At 42.8% G+C, this 26,665-nt stretch overlaps 3 protein-coding genes across 3 annotated transcripts in view; 1 reads left to right on the forward strand and 2 right to left on the reverse strand.

Moving 5' to 3' along the window:
- Positions 1 to 901: 901 nt before the first annotated feature.
- Positions 902 to 10,081, reverse strand: CSUI_008248 (rab5b protein). The gene is made up of 9 exons (XM_068068382.1): positions 8,363 to 10,081; positions 7,435 to 7,528; positions 6,760 to 6,802; positions 5,580 to 5,712; positions 5,063 to 5,174; positions 3,996 to 4,287; positions 3,424 to 3,480; positions 2,681 to 2,717; positions 902 to 1,662 (listed from the first exon to the last, which is right to left on the reverse strand). Exons 1-9 carry the CDS (start codon positions 8,382 to 8,384, stop codon positions 1,613 to 1,615), a joined length of 840 nt encoding a protein of 279 aa, XP_067919641.1. The 5' UTR covers positions 8,385 to 10,081; the 3' UTR covers positions 902 to 1,612.
- A 1,476-nt stretch (positions 10,082 to 11,557) lies between these two features.
- Positions 11,558 to 19,271, forward strand: CSUI_008249 (uncharacterized protein). The gene is made up of 5 exons (XM_068068383.1): positions 11,558 to 12,035; positions 12,831 to 14,404; positions 15,043 to 15,359; positions 16,168 to 17,303; positions 17,802 to 19,271. Exons 2-5 carry the CDS (start codon positions 13,417 to 13,419, stop codon positions 17,830 to 17,832), a joined length of 2,472 nt encoding a protein of 823 aa, XP_067919642.1. The 5' UTR covers positions 11,558 to 12,035; positions 12,831 to 13,416; the 3' UTR covers positions 17,833 to 19,271.
- A 3,094-nt stretch (positions 19,272 to 22,365) lies between these two features.
- The window catches only part of CSUI_008250 (uncharacterized protein), a 4,687-nt gene continuing 387 nt past the window's right edge, over positions 22,366 to 26,665 (reverse strand). Inside the window, exons 1-2 of the mRNA XM_068068384.1 lie at positions 25,242 to 26,665; positions 22,366 to 24,182 (exon numbers count right to left, since the gene is read on the reverse strand). The exon at positions 25,242 to 26,665 is cut by the window's right edge and continues 387 nt beyond it. Of these exons, the coding sequence (XP_067919643.1) occupies positions 23,030 to 24,182; positions 25,242 to 25,288 (1,200 nt within the window). The 5' untranslated portion in view covers positions 25,289 to 26,665 and the 3' untranslated portion in view covers positions 22,366 to 23,029. The remainder of the gene's footprint in view (positions 24,183 to 25,241) is intronic.

The raw sequence follows: 26,665 nt of genomic DNA on the forward strand, positions 1-26,665 counted from the left end.
TTAAAGATAGATAGATAGATACCAAACAAAGAAAGAAGAGAGAAACGAGGTAGTTCGTGAGGTTTAGATTCATCTTTATGCTTGTTCTCGTCAAAGAAAGAAAGACAGCGCCCTCAAGCAGGAAGAGCTTTTCTCTTCTCTTTCTTTCCATCTATCTATCTTTTCGATAGAGGAGCTTTTCATATGTCGGTTGACGGGAAGGCTGTTGTCTTCTTCTCTTGTTCGCTATTAGAATGAAGACCTTCGAATGAGACCGTCTCTCCCGCTTGAGAAAACTTTCTCTCTGGCAGTTGCACGATGATCTATGATTTGAGATAAGAAGATGACTTTCTAATCTTTTCTTCTTCTTCGATTTTCTCCTCTCTACTTAAGCCTGTTTTACCACTCCTATTACTATTTCTATTGCTACTACTACTACAACTATAGCAACAAGAAGAAGAAGAACTAGTCGCCCTTGTCGTCTTGTAGCTCTTCTACTTAGGATTACTACGACTCTGAGATGTACGAGAGAGATATGTGTCTGAAGCAGAAAAGAAGGAAGAACGCCGCTATTGCAAAAGATGAATAGATAGATAGATAGACAATGAATGAGGAATACAACAAGGATACGTCTTCTGCTTCTTCTTTTCTATGGAGATTTACATATGAGTCATCATACTACAGTTTCAGCATAAAACAGCCCGAGAAGATCGGTTCAAGAAGCCTAACAGACATCTATAGATGATAGGTTAAAGACACATAGATAGATAGATACATGGATGGATAGATACATGCCTACATAGAGGATGGAGAGAAGAATGTGGTTCAAGTCTTCATTCATACACTCCTTAATTCAATTGTCGTTCGTCATATACATATCAATATGTATATATATATATAGACACTGCGTAGGGAGGATTTTGCCGGCCACACACAACCGCATGCAGGTGGATAGATGGGGAGAGACAAACATATATACATACACATATATACATTCACATATACAGATTTACATAGGTAGGTCAAAGATAGATACATAGAGTCTGGTAGGAAGTACCCATGGTAAGCCGACATGGATCGACAATACAGAGGCGCGTATATGTATATGAAGCTTGTAAAGATAGATGGAAAGAAAAGAGAGGAAGGTTTTCTTCTTTCTTGAGAAAGAGCGAGAAGAGAAGAAGTGTGTAGGCGTGTATGAAAAGAACTTCGCCTACAAATCATACAAGCTACTTGCTGAAGAAGAAGAAGGCAGAGAGGAGAGAGAATGAAAGGAAGAAGAAAGAAAGACAGATGACAGAAAATAGATAGATAGGTATCAATCACGGCTTCTAGAGAAGAATCTTGAGGAGTCGGTAACGACGAGGAGAAATCTATGTAACTCGCTCCAAGAAGAAAGAGAGAAGAGAGAACAAGAAAGAAGGAGAGAAAGGCGATCTAAAAGAAGAGAAGAAGAATCATAGGACTTCATAAGAAAAAGAAAACTCTTGTTTAAAGAAGGAGAAGACGAACGAAGGAATGAAAGACTTCTCTTCTCCGAAAACGAACATGAGAAACCAAACGAAGAAAAGAACGAAGAGCAAGAAGAAGAAGAAGAGAAAGAGGAAGAGATGACGTCTAGCTACTTGCGTGGCTACAGGTCCGCGACCATATTATCTCGGAGATGTTCGAACACCTCCTTAGCTGCACGGATGTACATACACCACAACAACCCTAGCACTCCTAAAATAACTACAGAAAACAGAGAGAGAGAGAAGAAGAGACGTAAAAGGAAGAATACAGGCAAGCAGGAGAACGTAAGAAGCAAAGAGCAAGGAAACGATCTATCTCCAGACTTTCCTCTTCTCGAGACAGAAAACGAGAGAGAATGGTGATCCTATAGGCGAGTAAAGAGAAAGAAGACTTCTTTAGAAAAGAGAAATGACAGAAACTCGGCATTCCTTTCTTCTTCTTCTTTCTCAGTCCTTTCCAATTGGGCTGCTTTTCTTTCAAGTTCTCCATAGACCACAAATGAGCTGTACATACACCCTATCTCCAATACATCGTCTATCTGTCCCTACGGATACAGCAGGACGTTCCTATACAGTGCATCCCTGGCTTGCACAGATGTATATCTATATACACTTACATATCTACCTATCTACCCAGATATACCTCAGTACTCGAGGCGTCCAGATACACATGTATAAACTAGAGACGTACATACAGAGTGACGGAGAGAAAGAGAGAGAGAGAAGGAAAGAAAGAGGAAAGGCCTCCTAACGACTGGGGTGTGTTGTTCAAAAGAAATGTGAAAGAAGGAAAAATAGAAACTCCTCCAGCATGTGCTAGTCAAAGTAGATAAATGGAAGACAGATAGGTAGATTGAAGATAGATAGGTAGATAAAAGATACAAAGGTATATAAGTACACCTTGCGTGAAGAGGATTCTACCACCTATACGTGTGGGTTGAAAGCGGTACTGCAGCAGCATGCGGAGATTCAAAAGACAGTCTATGGACAAGTTAAGAGACTCCTACAAGTACTTTATCTCATCTTCAGCCACCGCTCGAATCTCTTACAGACAACACAAATCCCTACACGAACAGACATATAGATCCTATCAAACACGATGAGCTATCCATCTGTCTATCTATGCCTGTAATCTGCCTATCTTTCATCTCTTCATGGCTGTTGATTTGAAAGCTTCTTCTTCTTCTTACCGAGTTGCTCGAAAAGCAGTCCTACGTTATAACCTGTCTGAGTGTACATACACCCCAAACCAACCACACACAGACGATTCTTTGCAAACAGAAAGAGAAAAAAAGAGAGTTAGACGACGTCTTTCTCTTCTTGAAAGTGACTTTTCTTTCTTCCCTTCACTCTAAGACAGAAAGAGAAGAATCGTCACGGATCTTCTCCTATGCAGCGAAACACCGACACAAAGACCATAGCGACACAAACGAGACATCTGTCTACTGGCTATCTGCTATATTAGGGAAGGATGTATGGAGTCTGGTACCTGCAGATTCATACAGGCAGGTGTACCATATTGAAGATTATAATGTAGACCTTCCCTCTGTCTCTGTGCCTATATCACTTTTTTACCGACATAGATGCATCTTCACCTTGCCTGGGCTTCTACGGTGTCTCTGTATGTACAGATATAAGCACAGATGGGGATAGAATAGCGTGAAGAGTTCTACTACTTAGATATTCTTCAACAGATAGATAGAAAACCTTCAGCTAAGTCATCAGTGATAACTCTCATACCACCGTCTTGGGTGTATGTACACCCCAACACCAAGACATGCTGCATCAACTCGGTTGTCTATGGGGGAAATGCTCGTCTATCTATCTATATATCTATCTAGAACAATGAAGTCTACATGGATGTTGCTGAATTACGTCATTTTAGAGAAACGTTTCTCATTGAGAAGAAGAGAGGAGAGTGTGCGTGTCTTACCTTTGCAGAGCATTCGATGAAAGTCATTCCTTCTGCCTCGCAGTACTTTCGCATCTCCTGACATACACAAGCAACAGCTAGCTATAGGCAACCCAAACTACCCACTCCATCTAAAGGGACTCCTCCATACACGCCTACCATGCCATAGGTATGGACCCATGTAATATCTATCTATCTATCTGTCTATCTATCTATCTATCTATAGTGTATATACATCTAGATACACGTGTGTGCATGCTCTCTCTTTGTATGGATATCTTTGGTTCTCGAAAGCCTCACGTTCATTGAAGCGACTGGCGTGATTTGCTCGAGGGTGAAAGTTGAAGAGAGAAGATGAAGAGTGAATGAAATACACCAGAAACACGAACAAACAAGAAGAAGAAAGAAGAGGAGGAAGAAGACACCGTGAAAGAGAGAGAAAGAAGAAGAGACGAAGAAAAGAGAAGAAGAAAGGTGAGAGAAAGTACAGGAAGAAAAGAGAGAAGAAGCAAAAGAAAGAGCAGAGAGAGTAGTGATTCTGATACAAGACTAGAGATACGTCTCTCTCTCTCTCTCTCTTTCTCTTTGCCTACCTCACGACGTTGAGCGACAGCATCAAGAGAAGTTTTATCGTTCTTCTTTTTCTTTTTCTTTTCTTCATTCTCATCTTCTCTTTGACCAGCCGATGTCTCTCCATCTTCCTCATCTGGTCCTTCTCTTCTTTCTTCTGTATCGCCTTTCCCCTCCTCCTCCTCCTCCTCTTCACCTTCCTCGTCTTGATAGTCGTCGCTTTTGTTCGCAGCCACGGCTATGCAACAGTTGGCTGGGCCTCTTTGCTTTAATTCTCTCACCCAAAACTTCACTGCGTCCATGGAGGAAGGAGCTCTACAGAACATGAAAGAAGAAGAGACAACGCACCACAGGAGAAAAGAAGGAAATGAAAGAACATACAAAAGAAGACAGGACACACACAGAAAGAAAGAAAGAAAGAAAGAAAGAAAGAAAGAGCAAGAAAACAGAGGGAAAGAGAGACACAAGACTACTCTTCTTCTTCTTTCCTCCTGTCTGGTACGTTTCTGTGTAGATACAGATAACTATCTCGGTGTATGGCGAAGAAGAAGAAAGATAAGGAAAGAAGTATCTAGATACCAAGACACATATTCTCACCCTAGGAGAAAAGGCCTCGCATCACACTGAATACGACGTCCTCTATCTTTAGTCTATCTATCATTATAAAGTATAATGTCTATTCATACAGGTGGATCTATCTCTCTTTCTACTTATCATTAAAAAGTAAGAAAGAGCAGCTGCTGTTTGTCTGTCATTCACGGCTAGAGAAAGAAAAGTTTAAAATAGGAAAGAAAGAAAGAAATTCATCCAAATACACTAGACACTCGGAAAAAAAGAAATACATACACATGTATATACATACATACATAGACATACATACATATATATATATACATATATGTACATATATGTGTAGACATAGGATGAGAATCACGGCATTAAGAATCGAGTCAGGAAGAGCCTAGGAGAGGGAGAGAGTCAATTGCAAGCCGAATGAGGAGCTTTTCTTCTTCCTTCTTGATCTTCTTTTTCTCCTTTTTCTTATTGTCCGTTTTCTTTATGAGTAAGTAAAGCTTTGATTTGAACTTACGTGACGTCGTAGACAACGACAGCGCCAGCGGCATCTCGATAGTAGAGAGGAGCCATGGCTCGAAATCTTTCCTGTCCCCCTGTGTCCCATATATACAACTTCACCTGACTACCTACCGCACCACACCCACAAGAAGGCAGGAAAGAAAGATAAGAAGAGACAGATCAATAGATGGATAAAGAGAAAAGAAGATGAAAAGTAACCGTTGTCAGAAAGCGGAGAAGGAGAAGGAATGAGAGCATGTCTCTTGGGAAGGAAAGTAGAAGCAGACTAAGGAAATGCAAGAATGAGCGAGGAGAGAGAAGAAAGAAGAAAGAGGAGTGATGTGTGCTGGTTTATCATAGAGATGGAGAAACAGTCAAGACGGATAGACAGACAGATAGACAGATAGAGGATGAACACAGAGAGTCACGATAGAGAGATTAGTCAACAGATCGACAGATTCAGACAAGACAGATGAGGAAGTCGAAAGGAAAATGGCGCTTTTTCTTCCTCTCTCTCTTTTCTTCTTCTTTACCTTCTTTATCGACCCGTACAGTCTGCTGAAGAAAAGCCGCTCCGATAGTCACCTCGTGATACTGAGGGAAGCGGCCGCGACAGAAGCGGAGAGCGAGGCTGCTCTTGCCTACCCCGCTATCTCCTAGCAACACCTAAGATAAAGAAATAGACACGAAAGAAACGAAGAAAGACAGATAGAAGGAGAGAAAAAGAGAGAGAAAGAATGAATAAACACAGAGAAGAAGACGAAGAGAGACATAAAGAGAAGTGTAGGGGGAGAGATGAAGAGAAGAAAGGACAGAAAAGAAGACGATCGACGGATAGATTGAAGAAGAAAAGAAAGGGTCGAGAGAGAAGAACTGGAGAGAGGATGACGTAGAGAGGAGGGAAAGACACAGATGTAAAAGACACACAGCATTACTCTTTTCTTCTTCATTCTCTCTCAGTGGATTTGTGAAGCCGTATCTTCTTTATCTCTTTCATTTTTCTCTCTCTCTTCGCTTCTCTGTTTTATACTAGACACCCGAAGAGAAAGGAAGACACAGAAGGAGCTTCTCCCCATCTTTTTACAGCCTCTAGGAAAGGCATCAATCTTCTATCTAGGGAAGACAAAGAGAATTTACGACAAAATCGAAAGAGGAGAGGAAGAAGAAGAAAGACAGAAGACTGCTTCTCCTACCCCCAACCCTCTCTTGGTCTATTCTACAAATATATATATATAGATATTCTCTCGATAACTAAGGCTGGAGGAGTGCTGCGAGCGAAAGAAAAGAGAAACGAAGGACAGAAGTCTCTCTCTATATCTGTAGAAGATATCTTATCTCTTGATCTTCTCTTTCCTTTTATGTATCCGAGGTGTCTGTACACCGCATGGTGTAAATAAAGAAGAGAGAGGAAAAGAAACGTTGTTTAAGCAACCGACTTTCCTTGTCTTCTTCCTTCTAACTCCTTCAATTTCTTTCTTTCTTTCTCTCCTGCACATGCACTCTGGAAGTGACTATGGCTTCTTCTCTACTACTTCAAGAAGCTCCATAGAAAAGCAGCCATACACGCCATAATTCCAAGAGAGAGAATGAGAGGAAGAAAGAAGGAAAGGAAGAACGAAAGATGAGACTGAGAGAGAAAGAAAAAACAGGAGACAATGAAGGAAGGAAAGAAAGAAGAAGAGAGGAGATTTGGTTGCTCTAGTGACTTCTTACAATCTTCGCTTCGAGGCTTAATCTCCCCACCCCCCCGTCAGGTCTGAAAAAGAAAGAAAGAAAGAAACGCGGTCCCGTCACGTGATCTCGAAAGAGTTGAGAATCTAGAGAAGATATTCTTACTCTTTTCTTACATCTCTCTCTCTCTCACTTTCTCCGTTATCATCCAGGAAAGCAGAAGAGATCTGCCCTCTTCCACTCCTACATTCTCAATAAGAAGATCTATCATAAGGCTCACTCCACTATTGAGAGTATCTCTGGATATCTGTATCTACACCCCTGGAAGCCAATGTGACTCTTCCTCTCTACGCTAGATTCACATATAGCTGCACCTCTCTCTCTCTTTGGATGTGTGTATGAAACAGTTTGCATATATTACAGTCTGCTGGTAGATAGAGATAGACATAGAGACACAGACACGAAAAGAGAGAAGTTTAAGGTGTCGACCCCGCCTAGATAGATGCTTGAGGTGAATCTACTGTTACTTCCAAATCTACACAGTCGAGAGCAGGCCGCAGACAGAATGAAATAGATGTCTGATCAAGGACAACATACACCCGAGAATGTAAAGCGGAGCAACAACACAGTCTTTTCAATCTTTCTTTCTTTCTTTTCTTTTCTTGGGTCCATCTCTTTCTTTCGTGTTCATCTTCTTGTTTTCGAGTCGCTTCTTACTGTAATCCCCAGGGTCCTCCGGCAGCTGCCTGAGAAATGCGAAGCTGCGAGGAAGACGAGGAATCTCCTGAAGCCAAGCCTCCCCCACCTCCAGCTGCATGCAAACACAAGAAGAAACATCCATACACGGAGGGGGGGGGGAGGATAAGGGGGGAGAACAGGCGTAAGACGGGGGGGAGGATAAGAGGGAGATTAAAGGGAAGAGTGGGTACAGGGAGATGAACATCTTCAGAGAGCGAAAGACGATGAGAGAAGAGACACAGGAGATAGATATCTATGGAATGAAGAAATGGAGCAAGAACGAGGGAGATAACTGAAGAAGAAAGAAAGAAAAGAAGAAAGAGATCGTGAAAGGTTATCTGTTTTGGAGATGTATGACGTACGGTGATCTGAGAGAAGGAGACAGAAGGAAGAGAGGGAGTGTGAAAGTTCAGGGGTCTCAAATTTACAGGGAAAAAGCAACTTCTTCTGTTTACACTCCTCGATTGATATACATGCGATTCTATCTTGCATAGAGGGACATAAAAGAACCCTCAGGTGTCTATACCTATCTGACGGGAAGTACAAGAAAATACACGCGTATCTATCTATCTATCTATAAAGAGGTAAATATTTAGATAGAAATGCAAGGAGATACCTTGGACACTGCATATGTAAGAGACGCGAGGATGCCTATCAAAGCTCAGGGTGGATCCATACATAAGTACATACACATACATACATAAACAGGGAGAAACGATGTGCTATGCGGTGGTTCGAAAGCAGAAGACTGACGGGGTCGAGAGAAACAAAAGAGAAAGAAAGGAAGACCTGAGAAACAGAAAAAGGGAAAGAAAGATGGCAACGGGAAGAGTTCAAGCGTCTAGTAGGAAAGAGAGAAGAAAAAGATAGAAAGAAGACTTTGATGTAGTGTACGTAGTAGTCTTACCCGAGCTCAAGCTACACCCCATCCTTTTCTTTTAGTAGAAGGAAGAACGAGAGAAAAGGAAGGAGACAAGGAAGGAAAGGAAAGATCAATCGATTCTTCCGATTCCACGAGACGTAGGTGTATGTACACCTCTTCTAAGACGACGCCGCAACATACATGTGCTCCAACACCAGTACATATACATAGATATACATATATAGAGAGATAGACAGATCTATGATCGCAAATCTATCTACATAGGGACACTGAGAAAGACAAGAAACGAAAGAAGGGATTAGACCAAGAGAGACGGGTGAGAGGAATCAAGAGAGCTCTTCTGTTACGTGGAGAGGAGAAGAGAGAAAGGCCTCTCCCAGAGAGAGAAGAGAGCTCTCCGAAAAAGAGAAGAGAGAAAAGAAGTATTCTCTACTCGAAGAAGAAGAATTCCTTCAAGGAGAAGGAGGAGAAGTGGAGAATTCTCCCCGTAGAAGGAGAAAAAGGAGGGACACAGACGAAGAGTTGCAGAAACCCTTGGAATGAGATCAGCTGTCTGGGAGACATGTAAGAAGAACAAGGACAGATAAAGAAAGAAGAAAAGATGGAGAAATCTCCCTACAGGGTGAAAGATACTTCCACAGTAGAAAAGACGAATGGCAAAAGTGAGAAGAAGAAGAAGGAGAAAAGATGTTTTTCTCTCTTTCTTCTCCCTCGTTCCGCCTCTCTCCTTTTAGCCGTCTTGATGTTGTTGATGTGACAGCTGAGGTGTACGTACACCTGGGTCAAATGAGAGGGGAAGCAAATCTTTGTTCAGAAAGGTACGATATAAAAAGCTTATGAGTGGAATGTATCAAACAAGAGAGAGAGAAGAGAAAACTTCTTTATCTCCTTGTGTTTTCTTCTTCCCTCGAACTTGCTTTCTTGTTTCTCTCTTGCAGTGTATAGACACCTCGTCTGCTTCTTCGGTTCCTTCTTTCCATCGCTCGCTTCCTTCATAGGAGACCTTCAGTCAAGACATTCGCGGGGCGTGGATAAGAAAGAAAAGAGCGAGCTAAGAGCTTTAAATGTCTAGATAGCTGCTGAGAGGAATGACTGAGAAAGGAAATGAACTTTCCTCTCTTAGGAAGAAGGGAAAACTTGAGCACAGTAATAGAAAGGAAAAAAGACAGAGAGAAAGAGGAGAAAAAAGAGAAGAAGTAAAGAAGGACTGACTTAAGAGGAGGGAAGGCCTCGAAAAAGGGTCATTGCAGTCCACAGACTTGGATCGAGATGAGTGTACGAAGGAGAGGAAAAGATAAGAGGGAGACAGCTCACTCATAGGGGAGTGTAAGAGAAAGCAAAGATGGAAGTATGAAGAAAACAAGACTCCTAGCTTGGACGAGAGAGAAAAACGAGGAATGAAAAAGAAAAGGACGTAGAAAGGGAGTTGGTCCTCTCAACGACAGAAAGAAGATGGAGGCAGACAGACAGAATGAATGAGAATGATCGAAAGAAAGTCTTTAGTATCCTGTCTCGTCTAAAAGAAGAAGACTGAATGAAGAAATCGAGAGAAGGTGCGATGTGAAGTAAAAACGACTTTCTTTTCTTCTTCGTCCCCTGTTTCAGAATGAAGAAGACAGAGGGAGAAAAGCTGAAGAAGAAGTGGAAGACTGAAGGGTTTGCTGGTCTCCATTCATCCTCTCTGTAATCTCTTCTGTCTGATCATCTTGAGAAGATTAGAAGAGGGTTACAAGAGAGAACCCTACGATACCAAGAGTTAAGAATACAAGAGTACATGCAGAGCTGGCTGCAGGCGTTGAGACAGCAAAAAAGCAAGAAAAGAGCCACACCACCACGAGGGCCATCAGCTGTAGTCGTACATCAGGCTTGCAAATACTAATCACCATCTGAGCTGTCTGTACACCTGAAGCATCCTGGTGTATATACATATGTAGGAGACAGGACGACGATGAACTGAGATTTCATTCTTTCTTTCTGCAGGAATCTAATCGAATTCACCTATTGAAACTACTATCTTGCCTTCTCTTCTTCTAAAGGCAGGCCGTGCAAGGAAAAGAAGGAAGGATAGATGCGGTAGGAACAGCTTTCGAATCCCGCTCATCTTCTTTTTTCTTCATCTCTTCATCTTTTCCAGCATTCCCTTTTCTCCTCTTTACACATCAGAGGGAGGACGAAGAAGAGAGGGAGAGACAAAACCACAGACAGACAGTAGAGGATGGACCCTTACAGGTAACTGCGTGGCTTATCAACGAGAGGGTATAGGGTTTGACGTACTTGTAAGCCCCGTTGATACCGAGAGGTTCCTCTCTCGTAGTTGTCACTATAGATATCTATGACTACAGGGTTTATAACAGAGATATAGCAGTTGTCGTAAGATGTTGGTGTTTTGAAGAGTCCTTAATAATCACGTGCAGACCGGCGGGTGCGGATACACTGGAGAAACCGAGAATAACGAAGCGACTGAGGTGTACGTACACCTCAGCGGGCTCTTCGGTTCCTCACTCCACATTCTTCTGTCCTGTGTATCCCACAGAAGCTAGGCTTGTCTGCATCCTCTTCCATCCGTTAGTACTTGGAGACTTTTCCAGTCTTCGATCTCGAAGCCACGATATGGTCTTATCTTTCGTACTTTACATTTTGCGACGTTCGCCGCCTTCCTGCCTGCCCTGCGAGCTCACCCGGGCCTCGCTTCCTCGCTTCACCCCCGTTGTCTAACAAGGTGACGATAGAACTCAATGAAGAAGTTCTTTCTCACCTCACAGAAGGTCCGTCGTCATTCACATTTCCTACACCGAAGGATTCAAACTCTCTATGTACTTACTCCCTTCTCCCACGGAGCAACTCTTAGCACGTCCCTTTCTGACGGCCAAAGCTCTTTTTTCACCGAGTTCTTCTTTCTCTAGGCATCTCGCTGGACATCATCAGGAAGGCCTACTATCATCCACTAAGCTTCCAGAACTACGGCAATTCAACACACTGCTCGTCATATCTTTCCTTGGCTTTGCATCTCGAACAAGAACCGACACAGCTCCACAACAAATGCATCCTTTATCCTTAGATAAGCCGACAGAAAGAGAGAGAGACAGACGCTCAGTTGGGAGCGGGGTGTGTTGTATCGACCCGACTGGCCAGTTGTTGTCGCTGGCTGGCTCGGGGCACATGATGCTTCCTCCAAGGACCGCGGGGGTCGTCGCCGTCTTCATTATCTATGTCGATGCTCCCATATCACTCCCATCCCTGTTTCGTTTGTCTTTCTTTTTGTCTACGAAACAGAGATAAAGATATCAAACAGCAAATCTTTCTCCTTCTCTCGTTCGAAACTGATCTACTCGACATGTCTTTCTTCCACTGACACCATTCTTCTCGGCCCTCTCAGGCAGCCACGGAGGCCGGCAGGCAGGCAGGTACCACCGTCACGCTTCGTCCCTTCCCTCTCTCTCATATCCGGGGAGCGGCGGGGGCAGGTTGGTTATTTGGCCGGGCCGTCTCCAGGTGCTTCCCCTCCCGTCTTTCTTTGCTTCGTCCATCTCTCCTCGTGTGTGCTGAGAAGAGAGAGGAAATGGACGGGTGGTAATTCATCGTCCATCTTCAAAGCGATCGATCATTTCCACCACATGTTGTTCCTAAGAAGGAAAAGCGATCGGGATAGCGTGCTCTTGCCGCCGTGTTAGTTCCTCCTGTTGCATTCTTCTCTTAGGTAAGCTGTATCTCGTTTCTCCTGGGACTTTCTTTTCCACTATAGCAACCGTGTTCTCACAATTCTTTTTACCACATAAACACACTAACGTACACATCCTCCCCTTTAAAGATTTCTTCGTCTTTATTGTTTCTTCTTCGAGAGCTCTCCTTACCGGGCACCCGCCTCCCTCCGGGACGGTTGCGGTGTGCCTCACTCATCTCTTTCCGGTCCGTCGTCTGCTGCTCTTTCGCCCAGTAGTACTAGTAGGAGGGTATTGGGAGATAGTTTCTTGAGAGAATAAAGTGAATTCTTGACTCGATGATCATTTGAAAATGCATTTTTCTGTCACATTCATCATCACTTTCCAATATCCTGCGATCATTTTCCTCTCCTCTACTCTCTGACTGTCGGACGAAAAGTCCCGATTTCGTTGGAACGAAAATCCTCCCCGTCGTTCGTTGTTTTCGTGTGCTGTTGCATTGCAAGATGAATGAACGTTCTTAGGTGTACACTTCTCAGCAGGAGTCTTCTTTTAATTCTTTTTAGAAAGGAAAAAAGGCCCCGACAGTTCAGAAGTGTTGTGTGATACAGTTTCCATGCGTCAGAAAGCAGCCATTACCATGAAAGGGGGAGACTAGCGGAGCTTCTCGCCCACTTCTCGTTTCCTCCCTGGGGCAGCTACCACGTCGTCTCTCCCCGTGTCAGCGTTGGCTTGCCGTCGAGAACGAGTGGCACACGTAGAAGTTTTGCTGGAAGTCTTTGGCCCTGTTCATTCTTTTAGGGTTTTCCGTCTTGTTCTGTCTGCTTTCTTAGGGGGAAGGACATAGGTTCGTTTTCCTGCCTTCTTCTCTTCAGGAAAGAGAAGAGAAACGCGCGAAGAGAAGCTGAAGGAGCAGGGAGGAGGAGCTCACAAGGCGAAAAGAGAAGAGCGCTTCGAAAAGAAATCCTTGCTTCAGTGTGTTTTCTTGCCTCTCTCCCGGGTGTATGTTGTGATGGAGATACACCCCGCGAAGGAAACACCGTGAACGTCGGGATGCCGTCCACTCCTTTTCTTTTTTCCCATGTTTCAAGACAGACAAAACTTCCTACTTTTTGCCAGGCAACCGAGGAGATTTGCGTGTGAACCTGGAAGAACGTTTTCGTCGTGTGTGTCGCCGCCTCTTGTGTTTTGACCCCTTTCGGTGATACCGAGGAGTAGAGAGAGAAGATAGAGTCTCGTTTGTTTCTTTTGAAAGAAGAAAAGTTTTCTTCCGTCTCCTGTTTCTTATAGAGGTTAGATAGGTCATGGGTCAGATAGATCGAAGACTTTTGATGGCGAAGAGATCCTTTCATCTTGCGTTCTTGCTTTATCTGAAGAGAGAGGATATCCTCCTTTCGAACGTTTCTTTTTTCCCTCATAATGACGACTTTTAGTCTGGAAAGTGACGACGAAGAGGAAGTTTTTCCTCTTCTTATCTCTCCATGTTCTTCTTCCTCTACGACAGCGACACCTCCATCAAGTGTATCTACACCTGGGAGTACTTCGTCTTCCATGCATAAACACACCACTCGCAAATGTTTGTCTCCAGAAGCTTTTTCTCCGTCATCATCATCTTCTTCTTTTTCTTCTTCCTCTTCTTCATCTACCTTTTCCTTTCCTTCTCTCAATCCAGAGCAGAAGTCTCATGAAGAAAAAGAACAGAGGCGAAAATCTCCTCATTCTGGCAACGGCGGAGAGAGACCTTCTCACACCCCGACCTCTCAGAGTTTCTGTTCTCTGTCCCAGACAAGTGCTTCTTCTCGTTCATATTCTTCGTATTACAATTCAGGAGAGAAAGTGAAACGCCGTACAGAAATAGAGAAAGATGATGAAGTAGATCACGATCAAATAACTCCATCTTCAGTCACCAAGAAATTCGGGGTGTACATACACCAGACACTCATACATCCTCCAGCTGTCTCTCCGTTCTCTCTTTCTCTCCCATCTCTCTCCGTTCAAGAATCTCCAACAGAAGAAATAGACGCTTCCTCTTCTTTCTATTGTCTATCTTCTTGTCGATCCATTTCTGGAGTTCTCTCATCCATTGCTAAAGAGATAAGAAAAATGTTTCAGTCAAGTACATCTTTCGTCTTTGCCGGACTCTCCTTTCGTGGGTGTCTTTATGAAATGCTGGGAATCTTTGTTTTGACTTTTCTCGTTCATCTTATTTCTTCCTCTGTCCTTCAAGCTCGCCAGGAAATGGAGGGGAACACCCTACCTCCGTCTGTCTCAATAGGACAGGAGACACCTTCTGGGACAGCTTCTTCTTCTTTCTCGTCTTCTTTCTTCGATCAAAGATTCGACTTCAATGGATGGAACTTAGCTAAGAGGTTGCCTCTTCTTCTTTATGGTCTTGGCGCCATTTTTGGTAAGAAACTCGAGGGATATCTTTATTTCTCTTATCCTCTTCATTCTTCCATCTGTTCCTCTCTGTTTTCTTCTGTCCTTTCATTCGCGTCTCCTACCGATCTCTTTGCGTGTCTTCTTCTTGATAGCAGTGCACGCGGCGTCTTTACGTACACATGAGATCTCATACTAAACAAGGGCATCTCTTGCCTTTCTTCTTATGTAGTCAGGTAGTGAATACACGTATATATATACATATGTATTTCTATACACACGTATATATATCTGTAGATACGTATATATATATATATATATGTATCTCTATGTTTACACTCTAGTGTAGGTACTCAATTTCCGGTATGTATGCGTACTTCTTCTTATATGCTCGGGTGTATATACATATTCACATATATGTATATATATACGTATTTGTGCATATGTAAGCACATTGTACATTAGGGGTCTTCTGTGTGTGGAAAGAGAACCTGTTCCTTATTTAAGCTAAAGTAGATGATAGTCCCTGAGGGATCTTAACGAAGGGGGTGGGTGCCTCGTGCTAGGAGGGAAAGCTTCTTCGTTGTAGAAGTCTTTCTTCTTCTTTTCTGTAGTTCACTCCGTCTGTTTCTTCTTCTATCTTCCGTCTCTCTTTCCTTCCTTTAGGACTCTTCTGTAATCCAGCATTTCTTTATGCTGGGTATACTGCCTTCTCCTTTTCTTCTTCCTCCTCGAGCTCGAGGTCTCTTTTACTTCTTTCCGACGTGTCGAAGATGAATTGGATTTCTGTTAATCTGCTGGTCCTGTTACATTATGTAGCTTCAGGTGTCTCTGCTTTTCTAGCTTCTTCTATCCTTTCCTCTTCTTCCCCTTCCTCTGTATCTCTTACTCGCTTTGCCTCGTCAAGTGGTTCTTCAGCATCGATTTCTTCTCTTCCCTTCTGGCTAGCTGCAGCGTCGGAAGCTCTAGGAGCTTTTCTGATGGTAAGTTCTCATCTTCGTCAGCAAGATCAAAGAAAAGCAAGAAAGAGAGTGATAGGAAGCAAAATTCATCGGTCTATTCCTTTCTCTTTTTTCACTGGGAAATAAATATCTCGTGTCTCGTTCTCGGTGTACATACAGACACACACATGCCATTCATACGCACGTGTAGACGCATGCATGCAATGTATACATATATATTTGCATGCACGCGTCTATATATATATATATATATACGTCTATATATATATATATAGGTAATCGTGTATACATACATCTACATCCGTACTTTTACGTACGTACATCCATATACTTACATTGGTATTGCATACATCCATGACTGTGCATGTGCTTGCACGATATCCTGTGTAAGTGTACAGTGTTCGCATGCGGGTTGGGGTGTACGTACACCTCGTGAGGGACAAGGACGATGAAGAAAGAGGACTGCTTTTTAGAACAGAACTGAAATCTCTCTTCGTATGGATTGACGGATGGTGTCTTTCTGACGTGTGCATCGTCCTTTGTCTTTCGGGGTTCTTCCTCTCTTCCTTGTCTGGTATTCTTCGATTCTCTGCGTCTCGTGAAAGTCTCTATGAGACCAACAGATCATTTAGCCGCGCTTCATCTCCTCCGAGTTGTTCTTTCGTTTCTCCCCTTTTACTCTTTCTCTCTCGTCGAGTGAAGAGAGGAGAAAGAAGAAACAGGAGGAAGAGAAATCTGTTGACTTCTCTCTGATGAGCCAAGATTCTTCTCTCATCTGAGGGTTCTCTTTCTTTTCTTGCCTGCTGGGTTGTTTGCTATTTCTCTTCAGGCCGCAGCAGTTCTTCAGTTTCTCTTTTTTTCTTCTCTTCTTTCGTTATCTTCAGCATCGTCTTCTTTCTCGTCTTGTGCTCCCTCTCTTGCTGAACAGAGGAGTCTTTTCGAGAAAGACAGACAAGCGGAGAAGATGATTTCTGCTCCATCTTATTCAGCTTGTTGGTCTTCCTCTCTGTCCTCTTCTTCCTTCGATCGAGGAGGATCTCCGTCTTCTTCAAGTTGTTCGTCGTATGCAGATGAGAGAAGAGACAGGAAGAAGGAGGCTCATCTAGGCGTCGCTTCTTCTGATCCTCTCCAATCTTCTGCGTTTTCTGCCTCTTCTCAGTCGTCTTCTTTCTCGAAGTTACTTATCATGATATCTGGCGTTCTCTGTCTTCTCTTTACATGTCTTTTTATCCCCTTTTCTTCTTCTTCATTCAATCCGGCTATCGCCTATACTTCTTCATGTGTTGAGGGATGGGCGACGAACAAGACTACTCACTCTAATTTGGAGAGAATCTCTCCTTCTTCAGACTTTCCTTCGCTTCGTCCTATTGCTTTATCTTCTTTCTCTGCAACTCCTTCCTCTTCTTCGTTTCTGGAAGAAGAAGCGAAGAAAGTAGAAGAGGTGATAGACACATCTTCTCTTACAAGCTCTTTCGTCTCTTCCGAATCAGCGAAAGAGATTCGCAGACATGAGAAGATTCAAGAAGGGAAAGATGGTCTGGTAGAAGAAGAATATAAAAGAGAAAAAGACTCCTTTCCTGATCAGCATGCAAATCTTTCCGCCGTCTCTGAAGAGACAGTTGGTTCAGGTGTACATACACCACCTCAGAGGGAATCTTCTTCTATGTTGAGAGATGGAAATTCTTTTTTCATCATGAGAGAACAAGAGAGAGAAGAAGAAGGAGAAAAGGAGAAGAATAGCGGCAGTTTCTTAGCCTCTTTCGTATTTCCGCTATCTCTTCTTCAAGGGGATAAGAAGGACGGAGAAATCGAAAGTATACATGTTTTGGATAGAGAAGAAGGAAGTAGCGAACTCCTCTATGAGTATGATAGAGCCTATGATTCGGCGACGCCTTGTTTCACCTTTCTTCTCTCCTCTGTATCTCCGTATATAGGAGCTGTATCAGCTGCTTGGGTATGGAAGAGGTAAGCTCTCTTGATCATCCATCTGCCTTCTCTCGCTTTGACAAACAAGATGGTCATCTATTTCTTTCTTTTTCCTCACTCTCTCTCTAAGATAGCGAGCGACCTTGCTTTTTCCTTTCTCTTTTACTTATTTTCTAGAAGTTAACTGAAGACGAGGAGGAAAAGGAAAAGATGCGAAGAGGGTTGTTCTGCATGAGTAGCTAGAAGATGAAGTGTGCTGCACTTCCTCTCAAAGAGAATCTCGACAGGGCTGTATGTACACCGCGTTCATTCTCAGATGGGACGAGACTGGCTAATCTCTTTACCTCTTTTCATATACCACTCATAGCTCTATCTATCTATCTTCAATTTATCTATCTTTAATCTATTTATCTCCAGTCTATCTCTAATCTGCCTATCTATCTATCTATCTACACTATGTATATCGGTCTTTCTTTCTTTCTTTCTTCTTATCTTTGTCTTTCTTTCTCTTTCTTTATCTCTGTTTCTCTTTGGTAGGACTCAGGGAGTGGGTCTAGGTGGAAAGTGAAAGACGAAAGAAAAGAGAGGAATAAAGCAGGAGACTTCCTTCTTCGTTCTTTCTTTCTTCTTAAGACCATGCTCTCCAACTTTCTCGTCGTCTTCCCATTATTCATTTCTCGCTTTCTTCCCTTCTTAATTTCTTTCTTTCTCGCTTTAGATCACTTTTCAACATTCTCTAGATAAAAGAGAACTATAACTGAATCGAGTGAATAAGAAGCTTCTTTTGAAGAGATCTCCGGACAAAGTGGCGAAGGATCTCTCCTAGGGTTTCGAATCGACAGATAGATAGACAGATCGATGATAGATAGGTATCAAAATCTACATCGGTAGATTTCAGGATTGAGGATATCTCCTGAGAAAGATTGAAGAATGATAGCTAAGCATAGGTATAGATCTAGGTCGGTACGTTTTAAGATTTAGCATCTCTTGCTTCAGAGGTTGAAGATTTATAGGGGAAGATAGACATAGGTCGTCACGTTTTAAGATTTAGGATTTCTTGCTTTAAAAGCTTGGAGATTGGAAGTTGGTCCTTTCCTTCTTTTCTCTTTCTTTTTCGTTAGCTTCTTCATCTTTCTTATGGGAAGACAGATAGATGGATGATCTCCTGTTCATTGAAGCTCGGAGCCCGTGGGAGGAAAGAAATTATTTGGAATGCTAAAGAGTAGAGAAAGAGTTGAAAGAGATGTAGAAAGGCAGCCTTTAAACAACTGGTGTGTCATAGGAGGCACACGGCCGAGCATACAGATGGAGATGTCTATACGCATGTATATGTGTATGTATATATACATATGTAAATGTTGAGATTTGTCTATAGGAAGTCATAGGCTTTAACAAGAGGTCTCTTAAGTAGGATTTGTGCATGTCTATAGGTTTGTGTGTAGGACGTTATAGGATTTAGCTAGATGTCTTTCCAGTAGGATTCGCGTATGTCTATCGTTTCTACTGGAGAGAAGATACTTCAGACGTATTATTGTAGTAGATCGAGACATTAGTTAGGTAGGATGAGTAGCAGGTATTTAACGTGATAGGAAGAAGAAACCCCTTCTTCATCCTGCAAAGAAAGGAAAGGCGGGTCGGGAGATAGTATCGTAGGAGAAGGGAGAAGAGATGGATGAAGAAGCGAAGAAAAGGAAGTTGATATATATGTTCCATGCTGGATATTCTTGTGTATCTTTCTGGAAAGTGATTCGATGGAAGAAGGGAGAAAAAGAGGTGTACCAAGAGCGAGATAGAGAAGTAGAGAGATAGAGACATGCTGTTTTGATACATAAGTGTCCGTCTATCAATCCCTTTCTCTCTTCCTCCGGGTGTATGTCTGCGTGTATGTACACCTGGAAGATGATGCATCTGGGGAGAAGATTTGAGTCGTGAGAGAAGACGGCGGAGAAAGGGTAAGGCACTGAATGAGAAGTGCAAGGGATAGAAGATGGCCCTCGAAGAAGAACCCAAGAGTTCAACAGAGAGAGGAGAGAAGATTTTAGCGGATTTCATGGAAGAAAAAGGAGGATAGAGAGGGGCAACTGAGGAAAAAGAAAGAAGAGATAAGGAAGGATCGAACAGTCTTAAACTGTTGATATCTATCTAGGTACATACATATATGTATATATGTGAGAAGTCTTTCTACATTTCCTATATGTATGTGTACACGTAGATATATGTGACTTTCTGTTTTGGAAGACTTCGGATGTGCGTGGAGGTTTGAATACTAGAAGAAGAAGAACAAGGAGAGGAAAAGGACGTTCTTCCTCTTCTCTCGGGTGCAGAAGAAAGATGAAGAAGAAAGAGAGAGGGCTTTCTTGCCTATCGACTGGGTAGTGTGAAGGCGTGCGTCGATACAGTTTATGTCGTTTCATCGACCTATGTCTATGGTGTACATACACTGGATAATGGTGGGTGAAGAAAAGATGAACTTCGTCTTTTCTTCTGCTTTCCCTTTTCTTCATGTTTCTTTCGATCGGCTGTCTGTCTTTCAAAAGAAGAAGCAGCATCGATAGAGAAGCTGCGTACCTCACTTTCGTCTATCTTATCGTCATGAGAAGAAAGCGCGAGAGAATTTGAAAAGGAACAGGAAAGATGAAGAGAGAGATGCATGCAAAAATCCATTTGAATAAGATCAGAAGGAGGGAGAGTCTCCCTTCCTTTGAATGGCTGATTCAGTGAATGTATGTGAATGAGCTAGCCAGGTAGCTAGCTAGCTAGCTGGTTAGTCAGCTAACCAGACATGTGTTGTGTTTCATGCGGAGAAATGTCTTCTTGTCTCCTTGTACAAATATGTGAGCGTTTGTGTGTCTCCTCTTCATAGTGATAAGACAACTTTCTTCGTCTTCAAAAGAACACAGGATAGTATCTACGCATCTTTAGTTCACCTATCTAGCTATCTGCTTTCAATCTGTCACCTACTCGTCTGTCCGTCTAGCATCAAGAAGGCACAGTTGCAGTCTCCCTTCCTCATGCATGGAGGAGAACGTCGAGACGGGAAAGACTACCCATCCGAAAAGACTCTGTAGACTTTGTTAAGGTGGTAGCCATCTTTCTTTCTTTCCTTCTCTGTTTCTTTCTTTTAACTAGTTTCCTCTGGTGAATATAGAGAAGAGAGAAGAGATGACCCGAAGAACGCACGAAATTTGTGTTCGATGAACATTAAGAACGCTAAGAAGAGAAGAGAAGATAGCTAGCTGACTACGAAGAAGATGAGATACCAAGGAGTCGGGGAAGGAAGGGATGGGTCGAGATGCCTATGCAGGAGACAGAAGAGTTTACTTCCTTTTTCTCTGGCGATAGATCAGTGAATAGAGACACAGAACGAAGAATAGATGCGCACGTGTACATATATACAGACATGGATGTGCGTAGATACATACACTATACAGTTCATAAATACCTGAAGTATACAATACCTATGCACACACCTAAATACATACACCATACGGTACATAGATACATGAAGTATACAATACATTTATACATCCCTACACAGGGAAAGAGTAGGACAGTCGGGTTATGCATACATACCTCCTTCACTTTCCTAAGAAGCTTAAGCGTGTAGAGTGGCGGGTTCTTATTAGGGGATAGATGAGATAGATCATCTGAAATACGAAGAGGAGAGAAGAGTGACTAAGAGAACCTAATCAAAGAGAGAGAGAGAGAGAAGCACAGGGAAGGAGCCGGGAGAAAGTAAACTGAAGACGTCACTGTCTTTGCTTCTTACCGTGAATGAAGACGAGGCGAAGAATGTCTTCTTTCTTCTTGTTTCTCTGTCTTTATTCAATGCAAAGCAATCGAGGATTTCTCTCCTTCTCATCATTGGCGTGAAACTTCTCTCGCACGTGGCCACGCTTCAGTAGTATTCCTCGTGCCATATCCAACCACAGGCTTCTCTCTCTCTATGTATATATATATGTATATATATGTGTGACATATATCTATTTACATAGAGAGAGAATAGATGGATGTATGTATGTGTGTGTATGGTGAAGTGCATGTAGAGAGGCTAGATACGAGCGAGAAGGAAGGGCGAGGAGGCGTCAGTGTGTATGGTCTTTTTAGCCGAGATTCTGTAGCTCTCTCTTTATAAGATCGCCGTTCATATCTTTCTTTCGTCTTTGTCTTTTCTGCCTTAAAAATTTGAGTCCTTACTTCTCTTTCTAGTACAGACAAGGGAGTCATCTTGAAGTAATTTCTTTTTTCAGACACCTATCCCCATCTATATGTACCTATGTACATCTCCTCTCTCTCCTTTTCTTTTTCGTGTCTATATATATAGCTCCATGTGTACGTATGTAGGTCCGATGGACTGGGATGGACGTACACTACCAACTTTGAAGAAGGACTGAAAAGCTAGATTCTCCCTCCCTTTCTGAAAGCAGAGTCCCCCTTTCTCTGTCTGTATCTGTGTTAAGAAGTCGCAGAGAAAGATAAAGATCTACGAATGGGCTAGCGCCTCGAACGCTTTTACTTTCGATGCCATGCGAGCGATACAGTACAACTAGGAATAAAATATGCTAGAGAGAGACATACGGCTCTCCCTCTCTCTCTCTCCCTAGTCAGGTAGCTTCATCTCTTCTCTCTCCTTGTCTTTCTCACGTACTACCTGAGTAAAGAAATAAGACTCATTTTTTGTTACGTTCAGAGAAAGAATGGCGAGAAGCTCTACATTTCTCTACCTCCTCTGTCTCTTTTTCATCTTTTCCTCCTCTCTTCCTGCGATCTAACATTTATAGCTATCTGAACTATCATAACGACTTCAAACCAATCTACACTGGATCTGCCGCTGGCGAACTTGCGAAGCTAAGCGGCGCTAGGCCAGGGTAGTACCTAGGTGGGGGACTCTGATACCCAGGCAGACTAGACATATATCTTTACATACACCTATACAGAGACATCTGATAGGGGAAGGATTCCCGAAAAGCCTATACATGTATCTATATATACACCTACACATAGACATCTAATTGCGGGGTGAGAATTTCTGTACTTGTTTCTTCTTTCTCTTCATTCAAGCGCCTTGCTATCTCTTCCCTCCCTGTACGTTTCACATCAGGAACGGTCTCTTGATCGAGTTGTTTCTCTTCTTTCATAAACAAGATAGACAGAAGAGAAAGAACAGAGAGAAGAAGAACCCAGAAAGAAGGACCGTAAGTAGAGGAGCTCTCAACTACGTCTACTTGTACTATATTAACGAACGTGCGAAACAAATTCTGCCAAGCTAGAGAGAAATGGAGAGCCTGAAGAGAGGAACGAGAGAAGAGATACTCTTTCCTAGCGATACCATGTGACATACAAATGGAAGATCGAGAGAACCTGTAGAGGGAAGTTCCTCTATCGCAGAGAAAGAAAGAAACAAGAGAAAGTCTCTTGGACAAAAAATAGATGTGAAGGAATGCAGATCTTTGAAAAGATACTAGGAAGGACTCTAGAGATAAGAAGACAAGAGACGGAACATCGATACAAGAGCATCGATATGTGTAAGTTCTCAGGAGAGGTAAAAAGTCTGAATGAATGAGAAGCCATACTCTCTCCTCTGCATTCGACTTTCCTTTTCTTTCTATCTATCTGACACCTGCTTTTTTGAAGTCTATCTTTCTCTGTCTTCATATCTCGATGTGGGAGAAGGAGAGGCTTAAGCCATGACTTCCCTCTCTCTTCTCCTTCTTTCTCTTAGAGATCTACCTTCTTCTTTTTCGCAGGGAGCACATCCCAACGTCCTACTCATCCTTCTTCTCGCTTCTCAAAGCACCCCTACTACTACTACTCCCTTCCTCATCTTCATCTTTTCTTCTGATTCGATCATGACTCGACGCCATTCCTCTACTTCCTTCTTCTTCTTCTCCTCTTCTTCCTCTATACCTTATCTCTCCCTGCTCTTCTTCTTCTTGTGTTGAATCGACAGCGTCACCCCCACTCCCAGCAGTACTGTCTGGTCGTCTTCTTCTTGTGGTTCTGCGCGCTTCTTCTTTTTCTTTATCTGCTGCATCTTCTTCTTCTTCTTCTTTCTCTGTAGACAACTCATTTCTTCTCGGACTCCTTCTGTCTCGAGCTCCTCTTTCTATCATGATAGAAGGATCAAAAGAAGAAGACGAAGAAGAAGGTGAGAAGAGGAGAAGAGAGACCGAGTTTAAAACACCTCTCTTCGCGGAATCCCAAGTATCGAACGTAAATCGACCCATCTCGTTGATGCATGTCTTGAAGTAATTGACGCTCCAAGAGAAAACTCTTATCACGTTGAGAAGTAGAAAGACAGGCGAAAAAGGAAGAAACACATCCTCGCCACACGCTTCTTGCTCTCTCTCTCCTTGCTGGTCTTCTCCTTCTCTTCTTCTTGATCTTCTTCTCTCGTCTCGTCTTGAGAGATCGACGAAGAAATCAGAACGAAAGTCTCCACGTGAAGAGGAGGAAGAAGAAAGAGGGGATAAAACAACAGCTGCTAGATGTTCCTCTTTCTTCTTCTTCTTCTTCTTCGTCATCTCTCTCATAGTTTCAGGAAGAAACAGAGATACACCAGACGCCTGTAGAAATGTCAGAGCATCTTCTTCTTTTTCTTGATCTCCCCTTTCTCTTGGTCTATCTTCATGAAGATCTGGATCAGATACATTGAGAGGTGGGTGATCGGTCAGTTTCCTTCTTCTCTCTTCCTCCTTCTCCTTCTCGCTTTCTGTTGTCTCGCTCTCTTGTGCTTTGAAAGAAGTCCTTTCTGAAGAAGGCGCAAGCAATGGCTGAGAAGAAGAAGAAGAAGACAAAGACAAAGATCGATGCTCTTCTTGTTCTTCCTCTTCTTCTTCTTCAGAAGGCCAGTCTATATTCGGCAAAGCAATCGAATCGTCTGTCTCGAGGTTGAGAGGGAGAGTACGATGAGAGGAGCTGAAATAGGAAGATGGAAAAAGACAAATGGGACAGAAAGATAAAAAGAAAGAAAAACAAGAAGAAGCAAGAATGACAACTAACGTATGTATATACACAGAAAGAATGGGTCCGCCTGAGCTCCACACAGAGAAGAGGAAAGAAAGATAGAAAGATAGATTGACCTTCTTCTCCTAGATGCAGGAAGAGAGACAGATATGAGAAGCGGAGCTTTCATGTATAGGCAGGCGAATGGATATATATAGACGTCTATGAGTTGACATAGGCTTTCAAGTTAACAAAGAGACCTAGCTTCTTCTTCTTCTTGTTTAGCTCGAAAGATCAAGAACGAAGAAGAAGTTTCTATAGTGTGAAATGAAGCGATCCATTATCTTGTGAAAAGACGACTTTTCTTGGAGGTGATTCAGCACAGACGGCCAGCCCTCCATTCTCATGAGAAGATGGACCTCCGCAGCAACTCGTGAAGATTCCTTTCATCTCTCTCACTAGAGATAGAAGACACACCCCCATGCATGCACGCAGTCAGTCATCTATTCCTTCTCAGAGAAACTCCGCGTACATACACTGGGAGCTGAGTTACATGCAAAAAGAAAGGAGGTCTCGACGGAGGAGAAGAAAGATAGACAGGGTCAACCGTGAGGACTACCTGTGGCGATCGATCACCCCCTCTCAAGAAAGAGACACACAGCTCCGGGAAGAAATATCGACACACGAACACATTAGCTATCTATCTATCTGTCTATCTATCTATCTTTGGTCTATCTATCTATCTATCTGCTGAAAAGAAAAGAGAGAGAGGAAGAAACGCATGCCTTTGATAGAACGAGGTGAAGAAGGCCCTAGCCATTCACACGAACATCGAGAAGAAGCAGGAGGAGATTAAGAAACGTTTGCCTAACTACTGACTTAGAGAGATGAGAAGAGAAGAAGAAAAATATACACATATCTATCTGCACATATGTATGTACATATTGTCATATCCACGTGTATGTTGAAACATAGTCTCTTTGGACTGCATGCACTTTCTTTCTTGTTGCCTGTCTTTTTGTCTGTCTTTACCTTCTCGGAGGAAATGAAGAAGACAGTGAAGCTCCTCTGTTTCCCATCGTTCTTCATCGAACTTTTCTTCTCTCAGAGAGAGAAAGACAGCCCGGTATACAGAGCGAAAGAAAGAGAGAAAGAAGAGAAAGGAGGAGAGACAGAGACGAAGAAGAGGAGAAAGAGAAGCCTAAATTAAGAAGAAGAAGGAGAAGGTTGACCAGCGGGGGGTGAATAAAGAAGCTGGAGAAGAGAAAGGAAAAAGAAAGAGCTAAAGATATCTTACACAATGCACGACATGGCGAAGCTAGAGAAGAGAAAGATAGAGACAAATTTTCTTCTTAAAGAGCATCACCTGTGAAAGAAGAAAAAATAAAGAAGCAAGTCAGATAAAAGAACAAGAAGAGTAGAGAAACAACTTGTGGCTCGGTTAATCTCTGTGCCTGCGAAAGAAGAAGAAGAAGAGTGAGATAACCCCTTGCTCCTGAAGCTGCCTGGGGAAGAACACAATCCAAAAATGTAGATGATCTACCCACTCGAAAGCTCTTTCTTTGTTTCTTTCTCTTTCGGATTGAGCTTAAATTTCGTCTTCTTGTTGTCTCGGGAAACCACTTGCGGAGAGCTCGGCAATCGATTCGGAGCTTCTGTTGAAAGAAGCCGTGTGCCTCTGAGAAAGAATGCCGTGTCCTAGCTAGCTAAAAGCGCGAGAGAGACGAGACGACAGAGAGTGAAGAAAGGAAGAAAGAAAGGAAAAGAAAGAAGAGCAGAAAGAAGGATGGGAGGCAGCAGAAACGAGAGAAGAAGATGAAAGACTTCTTCTATTGCAAAAGAAACAGAAGAGGAGAAGGAAAAGGAAGAAAAGAAAGATCAAAGGGCAAGCGGCTAGGGGTGTAAAACTCGACAAAAGAAAAAGAGAGTGAAACGAATGACGAAAAGCTTCCCCTCTATTCTACCGTGGCTGATCCTCCCTCCTCTTTGTAAAGAACTTGAGACAGGAAGAAAGACCTCTAAGAAAAGACGGAGAACGACTCCTCTTCACTAGAGAGAAATTTGAAAACAAAGAAAGACGATAAAGTCCCGTGAGAAAGGGGAACAGGAAAGAAAAAAGTAAACCGTCGGCTAGAATACAGCTCAAATAGAGGGAGAAAACAACGAGCTTTTGATTTGACTCAAGCAAAAAGCTTGAGTGCTCTTGTTGAGTGGTATCTCCGTTGGTCTTCACTCGGGTGTACATACACCCTCCACTCTCTCGGATGGAACGAGAAAGTCAACTTTCGACACCGTTTGAAAGTCTCTTGGAACGAGAAACGATGAGGAAATGTCTATCTCTTATGTCGATGTCTTAATAGAAAAAGAAGAAGAGATGGCGGCAAACAGATACGCCCCTGGCTGGACAGAGAGGAGAGAAACCCGTGGTCGTTGTAGAAGGCAGCAAGCGAAGTGAA

This window comes from Cystoisospora suis (genome assembly GCF_002600585.1).
Source record: "Cystoisospora suis strain Wien I chromosome Unknown contig_4581, whole genome shotgun sequence".
In the NCBI taxonomy this organism is placed as follows: Eukaryota; Apicomplexa; class Conoidasida; order Eucoccidiorida; family Sarcocystidae; genus Cystoisospora; species Cystoisospora suis.

Bases quoted from the DNA above. Each gene is read 5' to 3' on its own strand.
- CSUI_008249 (XM_068068383.1), top strand. From the start codon at position 13,417: ATGACGACTTTTAGTCTGGAAAGTGACGACGAAGAGGAAGTTTTTCCT. The intron at 14,405-15,042 runs GTAAGAAACTCG...TCCTTCCTTTAG, and splicing joins TGGTCTTGGCGCCATTTTTG to GACTCTTCTGTAATCCAGCA. The intron at 15,360-16,167 runs GTAAGTTCTCAT...ATTTCTCTTCAG, and splicing joins CTCTAGGAGCTTTTCTGATG to GCCGCAGCAGTTCTTCAGTT.
- CSUI_008248 (XM_068068382.1), bottom strand. From the start codon at position 8,384: ATGGGGTGTAGCTTGAGCTCGG. The intron at 5,175-5,579 runs GTAAAGAAGAAG...GTGGTGCGGTAG, and splicing joins TGTACGGGTCGATAAAGAAG to GTAGTCAGGTGAAGTTGTAT. The intron at 2,718-3,423 runs GTAAGACACGCA...ATGTACACTCAG, and splicing joins TCATCGAATGCTCTGCAAAG to ACAGGTTATAACGTAGGACT.